Source organism: Coptis chinensis, chromosome 8 (assembly GCF_015680905.1).
Source record: "Coptis chinensis isolate HL-2020 chromosome 8, ASM1568090v1, whole genome shotgun sequence".
Classification (NCBI taxonomy): Eukaryota; Viridiplantae; Streptophyta; class Magnoliopsida; order Ranunculales; family Ranunculaceae; genus Coptis; species Coptis chinensis.
Genome location: NC_141463.1, coordinates 51926132 through 51937854, shown reverse-complemented (window position 1 = coordinate 51937854; position 11723 = coordinate 51926132). Strand labels below are relative to the sequence as shown.

The following is an 11723-nucleotide window of genomic DNA, read 5'->3' as shown; positions in this document are numbered from 1 at the left end:
TAGGTATATTATGTTAGGGATCTGAGATGGTAGTGACCTATTTCTAAAAGACTTGTAGCTAGGCTTTGCATGAGTATGATTAATCCATCCCTATCTTTCTCTCTATTTCATTTAACTATAAACAAACTTACAAATTTTAGATAACTTGTGTAAAAAAAAAATCTATCTATCAAATCCTTCTCACTTAGTTCTCCAAGGTGTAGATTTCAGTTGTGATCATTTAGATTCTTGTCTTAGAGGTTGGAACGAAATCCCTACTCGAACTAGATTGACATTCTAAAAGAAAAACAGTGAGTAAGGAATTATTGAGTTTTAGTATGTAGTAAGTCAACTTCTAAAAACACTGAAAAGTGTTAAGATCAACTATGATTAGAGATAATCATAGGTTTGCTAGGGACTAAAAAAATCGATTCAATGACTAACTAATAGCCATTGAATCACGTGGTAGATTTGTCCCCTCTCTATATTATCTTTCTCATCATTTAATATACTGCTTTAATATCTTAAATTTACTATTTTCATAGTATAAGAATTACTCCCTCATTAGTGAATAGTAGTTAATTCTAAATTCGTATCAAGTACGTGCAAACAAGAGTGTATCGAAAACGATTACTCCCATATAACAACTATTTTAAAGAGTATTACTATTATTGATTAAGAATGATTTTAGCATGTTAGAACTACTATTTTCACATCTAGTTTTATTCTCTTATCAAGTACCCTCAGGCTAAATCATATATATTTCTTTATCAAGATCATCATTCAAAAATATAGTTTTCACATCCATATGATGAATAAATAAATTATGAATAGCATCTAGAGCCATTAGAACTCTTATAGAGGAAGTTCTAGTTATAGGAGCATAAATATCAAAATAGCTAGTCAATGCCTTTTTTCTGGAAGAATCCCTTGACTACTAATCTAGCCTTGTATTTATCAATGGAACCATCTGTTTTTAGTTTCAACTTTCTGAAGATCCAATTGTAAAGTATAGGTTTCGCCCCAGGAGGTAGATCAACTATCTCCCATGTGTGATTAGATATAATTGAATCTAGTTCTGAGTTAATTGCATCTTTCCAGAAAGGTGCATTTCTAGAACTAATTGTCTCATTATACGTTACAGGATCATCATCAACGAGAAACGTGTAAAAGTCATCACCACAATTGGTGGATTTTCTATCACTTTTACTCTTTCGAATTTCTTGTTTAAAAATTTGAGGATTTCTTGATTGTTGTTCACTAGGAGCAACCAACCTCTTAATGCCAATTTTCAAAGGAACCATATTCTCAAAGAATTCGGCATTTATATAGGACGAATGTATGTACATATAGTATAATATATACGTGTTCAATTTAAAATGCAAGTTAATACACAAACAATTTATGAGATGTATTTAAAGTTTTTAAAAAACTTTCAAAGATGATTGAATTGAGGACCATTACAAGTGTTATTGTTGCAATAAAAAACAATTTTCACATCGGTTACGTAATTAAAAACGTAATTTGGGTAATAATAATGTTTAACCCGAGAAGGAACCAAAATTTGAATTGGAACCGACTTAATAATTAATGGGTATGGTTATAGGTTTTCTAAATATAAGAAAAAAACTGAAAGAACCGAACCCAGTAGGAACCGTTAAAAATATAACTGAACCGAAACCAGTGAGAACCGAACCATGAACACCCCTACCCAAAATACCCTTATACTAAATAACCTCAAAATACTAAGAGCAAGTCCAATGGGGTGCTATATGGGCTGCTAAATGGCCATATATATAACACCCCAACCACCAAAATGTCATTCTAATGGGGCTGCTAAAAGGGTTTTAAATTTGGAAGTTGTTATAAACCCAGCCAAAGTTAAGACCTTCGCTAGCAGCTGCCATAATAAGTTGTCGAGAGACGGACGTCATAGTTTTTGCGGACTGTTGGTAATTTGTAGACAGACGACATATTTAATTAAATAGAAGGACGGCAGAAACTCTACTGTCTATACCTGTCAGATGCAAAAGAAGAGAAAAGAAGATAATTGTGTACAGATGGCATAGTGTCCGCTGTCTGTTGCAAGTTAATAGACAGATGACAGAGTTTCTGCCGTCCGTATCCCGAACTTAACAGCTGCTAAAAAGTGTGATTGGATTGGTTTTTTTTGTTTTGGGCTGCCAAATATGGTTAGGCATGCTAAAAGGCCTATGTCACACTTTTTAGCAGCCTATTACAGCAGCCCTCCATTGGACTTGCTCTAACTAGACCCAATTATAGTACTCCCTAATGACATAGAAACTAATATAGTACTTAATTATCAATGTGAAACCCTAATTCACATCATACTCCCCCATTTGAAGAACTCGACTCTGACGAGTTAAAAGTTTTCTTAGATTTCCAATCACTACGACGATGAGGTGGCAGATAAACATCTTTCCCAAACTTAACAAGCACAATATGATGAGACGACATATTTCACAATGGCTGATTACGTTGTGTAAAGACACGTCGACCCTGAGAAATACGATAAGTCTGCTCCCATGCACAATAAACATCTCGGATACTATACTGCCAAGTGGTGCCTAAAACACCATAACAATATTTTTGTGATGCGGGGTTTTTTTCATGTGTGACAGCAAAATGGGGTCAGTAATATTGTGACACCTGTTTTGCGTCACTAATGAGGAAAAGCCGTCACCAATAATCAGAAAATTATCAGGAATAATTTGTTTAAATTATATAAAACAAAGTGACGGCTGTCCGGCGACAGGAATTATACTAAAAGTATTGAAGAGCCCAACTCTCTCAGTTAGTGCTCGAACTGATCTCTCTCTCCAGTCTCGCCAACTCGATCTCTCTTCTCTACCACCGAAAAGAATCTTTCCCTCGAACTGAGCTCTCTCCCCTCTTCTTACTTTATCTGACCTTCTCTCTCCTCTCTCACAATCAACTGTTCAACACGCCTTTAATAGGCGAGAACCTAATGACAAGAATTAGACCAGGTTAGTTGATTTTCTTCTTTTGATTCTTCGATTTTTTTTTTCAAATATCGTTTTTGTGCTTTCAGTTTTGATTTCTCTGTACATCAAATTCATTTTCAATTTGAACTACAGGAGAAAATCAACTAAATTTCTTTTCTAGTCGTAATTATTGATAAATTTGGGTGAACTTGAGGAAGTTTAACTATTCGTTTGGTGACCTAAACTTACATATTTAATGATTGCACTGATGGATGTTTCTGGAATTGGGATTAATTAGATTTCCATTTGAAGTAGTTCTAGGGTTCTTCCCAACTTTCTGGAACTTCAGTTACTCAAAGATTCACAATGTTATGTTCAAACAATGAAAGCATCAATCCTAGATGGGACAACTAAATTTAATTCAAGACACGTGAATGTATTTGTTTCCTTGACAAGTTTCTTTTTTAAACACTACCGTGTAACTGTGTGACTCTTAACTTGCTAAAGCCTTGGCTTAACTAGTGAAATTTATTTCTTTTAAATTCCAAAGTTTAATATGGAAAGTCCGCATCTTTAATCATACACAAGGCAACAAGTTGACCTCTACTTGTCTCACGTAGGTTACATAAAAATTTAAATTCATTATATTTATAAGCCTCACTTTTGTGCAGCTCTTCCCCTAAGCTTGAATTTCTTATCGGTTAGTGGGGATTACATAGAGGGTGAGAAATTGACCGCTCCATATGGATATATAGGGGGTCATGAAGGAAATTGTCTTTACAATTGGTATATTCATAAGGTAATTTACTTATTAACATTTATTTTAATGAATAAAACTTAGGGCTATCATCATGCATATCTGTATGAGGCAGTTGTGCTTACTGTGTATATATTATGTACATAGAATATTGTATGTTGCATATATATATATAGTGGTGAGGGGGAGGCTGTCTAAGGATTGGTACTGTGTATAAGAGTTTGCTCCCTTGTTCATATAGTGTTCCTGCTTCCTAATCTGCTATATGTGAAGGTGAAGGTGATAGGCCCATCAAATGAAGCATCTATCTCATGGTCATCTGTGTAATGAGATTAAGAGTGTTGGTTTGTTGTTGTCTATCATGGATGCAAGGTTTTAGCATTGTGTTGTAATTGGTTTCAAATTTGTGTGAAGTAGTTTGAGAATGATTAAGTTTCTTTAGTTTGCATTATTTATGTTGTGTTAAGCAGTTTGGAATTTGTTCATGGGTTGTTATGCCATAGATTACGAAAGGGTTGATTGTATACTTTAGCCAATGTGGGCTTATTAAGTTCAGATTGCATAAACCTTGTAGAGCACATGTTTGTGTTGATTTGATCAATTTCGAATAGAAGGTATTGATTGGCAAAACTTTTAGACAACGAGAATTAAAGTGGGGTTTCTTCATATACTTTCTAGTGTTCCCCCTTTTTGTTTCTTCGTGTTGCCATAAATTAGATTTACTAGAATTTCATTTGTGTGATGGGCTCCGGAACACACTGCTAGATGCCAAGAAAAACATGACTCCTTATCACTTTGAGTCAGTTCACACTTTCACATTTTCTCTCCATTCGACCCATCTCCTTTTTAACACAACCCTACCCAAATGGGATACCACCCATTACCAGCACCACCATTCCCTTACTACCATTAGTACTTTGCTCTTTTTTATTTGTCCATTTTTGGGTTATTAAGGCTAAAAAATAATACCTGTTACTTTTTCCATATAAATCGGATATATATGCCATATAAAGAAGAAAAATACAATTCCACTTATTATCTCAACAAATCCGAAAGAAAACTATGATACAAGAAAAAGGATGAGATCAAGTTACACGTAGTCAGTTTTTTTTTGGCTTCTAGCAGAGTGTTTCCGAGCCCATTACATAGGTGATTGGCTCGCTAGCTAGCATTCCTCGAGAATAAGCACCCTACTTTTTGCCCTTGGTTTAATTATCATTCCTCGAAAATAAGCACCCTACTACCGTGTAACTGTGTGCCTCTTCACTTGGTAAAGCCTTGGCTTAATTAGGGATTTGCTTCATGCACAAGCAGTTTCCATTTCTTTTTATTAGGAGTGTAGATCATCATTTATCGATATGAAAAACGAATTATAAAGGGAACAAGAAAATAAGAATCATAAAACTCAATAAATGAAACTAGTGAAATTTATTACTTTTGAATTCCAAAGCTTAACATGGAAAGTTCGCGTCTTTAATCATACACAAGGCAACAAGTTGACCTCGACAAGTTGTTAGAAAGTCTACATTTTGTAAATGATTTTCTTGGAAGTCAACAGTAATGATTTTACAGAACTCTACTACATATTTCCTTTGGATATGCTGTTGGTTTCATATGGATATACGATATTAGAGGCATGTAGTCTCCATTATTATATTTTTGGCGTCCATGAGGAGTGAGCATAAAATAAGTTATCTCATTCCATCAAAGTTACAAAACTAACATCCTTTTTCTAGCTACCAGTGACTTTCATAATACTCTTCCATTAGTAGACATTATTATTTACTGTGATTAATGAGTGTAGGAACCTAATCTTCAATCGATGTTATAGGCAATATTAATGTTCAAGAGTCAAGCGTATATTTACTAGTTTTTAAGTTGTTGGGACGTCTGGACTGAGATATCTTCCTGTTTGCGGGACGTCGAGAATAAGTACCCTACTTTTTGCCCTTGGTTTCTATTGTCTTTCTAATTATTTATTTATTTTTATTTTTTTTAGAATTTATAATTTAGACACTCTTTTGCGAGTCTTTCAGATAGATCAAGGCAAATACATGTGGCGGCCATAGCTAGTGTTCACACCTCCAGGTGAGTATATAATTATGATATGGAGAATAAGGGGGGATGGTAAAGGTTTTGCTATGGCTAAGAAGGGGGGATAGTCAATTACAGGAAGAAGATTATTATTCATTGATTTCCATTTAGTGGGTGTGGTTTGTAGCTTTCAATTTATTTTGTCTCATATTGTTATTGAATAGCTAATATGGTTTAGTGCCTTGACAACACTTGCGTAGTGATGACTTGCATAGGACAGGAACCATTCATAGCTATTGTGCATAATATTGGCTCTGGACAAGCGACAATATATATTAACATTAAACTGGTTGCTATGGTAAAGAGCATTGTTATCCATATTATTGGATTTCTAGTAATTTCAGTTCTTATTGCTGAAACTTTGTGAGTATACCCTTCCTTTTTTATATTTATTATGATCATATTCATTATTTAAGCCAAGAATTTTAGATTAGTAATGAACTGTTTGTACTTGTGTCTTGTAATTATTATGCTTCTTGCTATGATATTCACACTTGTTAGCATAGTTAGCTATGGTCCAACACTTGTTAGCACAGTTTAGCTATGGTTTTACCTACACCTGTTAGCATTAGTTAGTAAAAGGACAGATAAGGATTAAAGGATGCTAAATTTGAGGTCATTTCCAGATTCAGTTGGGCCTTATAACTAGCTTATCCCCTCGCACACTAAGGGATTTACCTTGCCCTCTTGGCTACAAATTTCAAGGTATATGATTGATCACCTTAATTATTAATAACGAAGTCTATTGTTAGGCCTGTTTTGTGTCCATAGCATGTGTTTTCTATGTTAGGCATTTTTTTTGTGTTCATAGCTAATTAGTCCATCTATGTATGTTAGGCCATGGGTGTTGGGAACTATGTTGTTAGTCATCATGAACATAATGGTCTAGGGTAGTACCAAAGTAGTACGCACCAATCTCGATGGGTGTAGACATATTCTTGTTATAATAGTACTGAAGGGTTCTGCCTAATCCCTAACTTTCAATATGCATAAAAATATATATATATATTCAGTTTTGTGGTGCTTTGCTTATCTAGTTTCCCTCCAATAATAATGTGGTTTCAGTAAAAAGTAAGTTAATTGAAGAAAAAATAATCTATTTGTTTGCATTAGTGATTCTTGGAGTGACTGTTCAGAGTAAGGGCAGGTGGAACTCCTATTGTTTGAGGAATGCCTTACGCTATACAAAGTGGGTTTGTCGAGCGGGTCTTCAAGGTATTTTATATGATGCACCTTTACGTTAATTCATCTTTTATTTTTTGGACCACAATTTAAATTGTGTGAACATCTTAATTGTATCCTAGATTTTTTATAATAAGAAATGTACTTTCATTTAGACTTCTGGTCCACTATGTACACATATTTCCAGTGTTAGAGGACTTAACAAACGTATATATCACGTGTTTGCAGCCTTGTTTGTTAAGTGCCAAAGACAAGGCATGGATCACTAATTATTTTGGATTAGGACAACCTATAAAGGATGGTACAACTAGTTTTGTGGAGCTCTTTAAGGTCATAAGGTACTATCAGATTAATCTATTTTAACACACTGTCTAAACATTAAGATGTTTTTTTTTACTTTGAACTTGTACCATGTCAGCAACTCTCGGATTAATTAATTTCAAATTCACTAGTGGTGGAGTAAACCTAGAAGTTATATGTTTAGTTTATCTTGACTGTCTTTAGTGTAAAATCACTATGCCATATCATGTCGTGGGTACTATTATGTTATCATTTGATGGGAGCAAACGTGGATTCTTGTTTTCTTATCGTTATGTAAACTATTATGTCTTGGGTACTAGTATGTGTTAGCGCGCAGTTACACATTCGTGTAAGCATATAAGCTTCGACAAATGGCTTAATCATTTTGCATGTCCACGTTGCGTGTGCCTTATATATGGTTAGTTTGCACTAATGAACATGAGGGGTTTTGGGTGTTGTCATGTTTAAGTGGACCTCCCCCTAATGTTGGATCTATTTCTCTTGGCTAGGACATGTTAGTACATATATGTTTGTTGATATTTAAACGTTCTTTCTTAATTCCTTGTTTGCAAACTAGATCTATATGTTCAATTTCTTTCATGCTTACAGTTCCCATTTTAATTTATTGACCCATTTTTTTTTTTTTTTTTTTTTTTTTTTGTAGGGCCTTGGAGTTGATCAACTATTTTTACTTTGTTGGATTATAAGTAGGTGGAAGGAGTTTTCTTTCTCCAACAACAACTTGGATATTGTTTCGGATACTTTTGTACTTAAAGGCGTATGTATTAAACAATTTGTATAAGTGTAAAAACTTGCAAATTTGAGAGTTACTATTCGGTAATTTTGATCTATAATGAAATTTAATTTTTTTATGGTAAACTTGTATTATGTAGAGTCGATTGTTTCTTAAATGAGTTCTCTTGATAAGTTTTACAGGGTGCAAGACTGACAATAAGGTGTATGTTCATATAATAATAATAATAATAATAATAATAATAATAATTGATTGCTAGGGTTCGGCTCCCTTGAACATCATTGTTTAGGGCTAGTGACGGTAGTTGCTAGGGCTAGTTGTATCTTGAATAATAATAATAATAATAATAATTGATTGCTATACATCTACTGGCAACCAATTATTATTTTTTTTTTCTAAAATATATTTTGTGACATCAAAATAGTGTCACAAATATAGTGACGCTATTTTGATGTCACATATTTGTGTCGCCAAAATGGCATCACAAAAATAATTGATACCAAATTGTGACGTTATATTTGTGACGCCAAAATAGTGTCACTAAAATTATTTGTGACGCCATTTTGGTGTTACAAAAAAACTATTTTGGTGTAGTAAAATTATCTCACATGCATCAAGACTACTCACATGACAAAGAACATAGTTACTAAAATCTCCTATGCGAACACCAACTTGAGCTGCCTCTGTCAGTTCCCCGAAATCTCCAATTCTGAAAGAATGCACTTTCCTAGGTCGATGATGTACCATAGTAGTCAAACCTAGTGTGTCAACCATGTGACGAGAAATCAAAGAAATACTATCGTTATTATCCAAAACCACATGAGCAGGACACGTCTTAGAAGCTAATGGATTATATAAAGTAGGACTCTGTCAAAATACATTACCATGTGTAGACTCTACAATAGGCGAAACATGCATATGCCATAAGCATAGGGAACCATGTATCTACTAGAGTAAGAATTCCCTCATATATGTATCCTTGCAGTTCCTCTTTCGTCTCAAATTTTGGCTATGGATAATTGAAGAAGGCAATTTTTTTTTTTTTTTTAAAGGTAATCGTTGTCTTAATTTATATCAACATGGGGTTACATTTCTATGTCTTGCTCCAGGCTTTGTTTCAACCATATTGGAGCTACATTAGTCCATACAGTAGGCATTAAGGTTATAGCGAAGGAAGTTAGCATGTGCTCAATATTATCCATTCGCATTTCTTTATGTATGTAAAACAATCATTGTAGTGAACTCCTTTAGTGCTTCAGACGTGTCCCTGAGGATAGCTTTTGATTGTAGAGTTAAGCTTTCTTTTTTCTCCTACATTAGTCCATATAGTAGGCATTGAAGAAGCAGCTTTAGAGACATGGTGGTGTTATCTAAGTTGATTGGCAGTAAGCTTGGCCATGTGCCAAGGATTAGACATTACAATGAAGATGGCTCGCTTTGAAACCACCAGTGCTAGAAATCAATGTTGATGGCTCAAGCTTCTTCAAAAATCATTGTCGTGTTAGATGGGTGTGATAAGAGTTCAAAACTGTAGTTTTAATCCCTTAAGAATATTATATTTAGACCAATTATATTTATAATAAATAAGAGTTAGTACTGTTTACGTACTTTTGTATATTTCAGGTAGTGGAGTCAAATATGTGAAGAAATATGTCACTTTTGCAAGAGAAAAGAGCAAAGATTGGTTGCTAAAAAGTTCTATAATTAAAGGCCAAGTTTCAAGGAGAAAAAACATTTTTAAAGTCCAGTCAAAGCTGAAAAGTCAAAGTCAACGCATGCAGAAATAGAACAGAAAAAGTTAACAGAACTTCCACAAGCTGTATCTTTGGACTCAGACCTTGGAATTGGGCCTATTATATGTCAAAACGAACAACTCAGAAAGAACTTTCTAATGGTCAAGGTCTTGATCCAATCAGAGGAGTAAGAGGGGACAAAAAGGCTGTGGCAGTAATTTCCAGCAGAGATACCCTGTTTGGACTTATGTAATTAGGTTTTGGGCTTGATTTAATGGCCCAAAACATGGCTCCAAAGCCCATGCACGAAATTGTAAATCTAGCCCTCTCATATATAAAGAAGACTAAGGAAAAACTCAAAATCTTCTTCAATTACTTAGAATAAAAACCTTTTAGTTAATTAGACTTTCTCATTAGATAATAAATTAGTTTTCTTTTTTAGTTTTAAAAACATAGTTATTGTTTTATTAGCCTAGCCACTATTAATTCAATTCAAGTTATTTTTAATAAAGTAGTTCTTCATTATGTCTTATTCTTATTCTTTTAATCATGATAGTCTAATAAATCATAGTTAAACATCCATTAGAGGGGTTTGATTAAAGCTTTAATGAAAACTTGATATGTTAGTGTAGCATAGTTGTAGTAGAATATTCCACTCCAAAAGGTAGTTAATTCACCATGAGAATGGGTTTCAATTGCCTCACATGTTAATTATTAGTTGGTAGAGATTGCCATGAATAATTAGAGATTAAAAAGACCTAACCTTTATGTGAAAACATAAAGATTAGGGTTGCAACAAAATCTACATTAGCAAATTAAGAATTTTTCAAGGTGGAATCAAATCCCCCTAATACTCTTCTTCTCATTCACGTCTTCGTATTTAATTACCATAGTATAATTTAGAATATCTGAATTAGTTATTTTCACCATATTAGTATAATTAAACCATTGCTCTCAGGGGTATTATAGAATTATTAAGTTAGTGAAACTGTTACGTTTAAGCAACTAGGAGTGGAACGAATTCTGACTCCCGTTATTGCATGATAATTGAGAGTAGAACTTTGATAACAACTAGCGTAAATTCATGTGTTTACTTATTCCTAGCATAATTAGTTAAGATTAGGTAAACGTTTTATTTTCATTAATATCAAATGGCACCGCTGCCATCTTAGTTGTGTTTAGATTAGTTTCCCTTCCTGTTTTTAATTCTACCAATAACCCATTTCACCCACCCACCCACCCGATAGTTTGGTTCTAATTGTGGTTGTTTTTTTCAGATTTTTTTTTCTTCGAAATAGTACCTTGAGAGCGCCCGTGCCCTCTTAACTCTATCATCTGAGCGTGTCCGCCCTCTTGTCACTGGAATTTTTTTTTCGAAACAAAACCTTGAGCGCACCCACGCCCCTTCTGAAGAAAGCCCGATTCACAGGTTAATCATAGGCTCTCGTGTTGTTCAAGTTATTTTTACTATTCAGTGTTCCAAACTTCTTTAATACACTGAGATCGCGTATCAAAGACGCTATTCATACTCGTAGCAAGGAGGCATTCAGGTACTCCTTTTTTCACTCCTTGTTTCTACTGTCAGAGGAGTTTTAATTATAGTATATTGGGTTGTTGTTTGACTGCTGCCAGTGGTTTTTTTTTTCATATTGGCCTTAGTCTTGCATGAGATTGAGGTTCGGTAAGAGTAAACCATCTAACGTTGTCTATCGTAAACGTTAACGCACACCACTACACCATAACAGCTTTTTTGTGACAGGGGCTTTTTTCATTTTGTGACACCAAATAGGTGTCAGAAAATTTGTGACGCCATTATGGCATCACTGTGTGGGTTTTGCCATCACAATTAATCAAATAATTCATTTAATTTCTTTAAAAAATGTTTAGAAAATATACTGACGGCAAGGTGGCGTCAAAGAATTTAATTTCAATAAAGATACCAACGCACATGTTGGGCA

At 34.2% G+C, this 11723-nt stretch overlaps 1 protein-coding gene across 35 annotated transcripts; it reads left to right on the top strand.

The window, feature by feature from the left end:
* Positions 1-2732: 2732 nt before the first annotated feature.
* LOC147481875 (187-kDa microtubule-associated protein AIR9-like) lies at positions 2733-8157 on the top strand. Of its 35 annotated transcripts, none has more exons than XR_015205263.1 (7): positions 2734-2987; positions 3617-3744; positions 5534-5790; positions 6423-6501; positions 6933-7011; positions 7207-7316; positions 7943-8157. XR_015205263.1 is itself a non-coding variant. In XM_086578278.1 (5 exons), the coding sequence occupies exons 1-5, from the start codon at positions 2969-2971 to the stop codon at positions 7954-7956; spliced, it is 342 nt and encodes a 113-aa protein (XP_086434404.1). In that variant the 5' UTR covers positions 2735-2968; the 3' UTR covers positions 7957-8157. The 35 variants fall into 35 exon arrangements, 2 of the variants coding, with proteins under 2 accessions (XP_086434404.1, XP_086434405.1); XR_015205258.1 differs by having other exon boundaries at positions 2735-2987; positions 6910-7011; XR_015205253.1 differs by having other exon boundaries at positions 2736-2987; positions 5534-5634; positions 5716-5790; positions 6423-7011.
* Positions 8158-11723: the final 3566 nt, after the last annotated feature.

Bases quoted from the DNA above. Each gene is read 5' to 3' on its own strand.
- LOC147481875 (XM_086578278.1), top strand. The intron at 3,745-6,422 runs GTAATTTACTTA...GGTCATTTCCAG, and splicing joins ACAATTGGTATATTCATAAG to ATTCAGTTGGGCCTTATAAC. The intron at 6,502-6,909 runs GTATATGATTGA...TGTTTGCATTAG, and splicing joins TCTTGGCTACAAATTTCAAG to TGATTCTTGGAGTGACTGTT.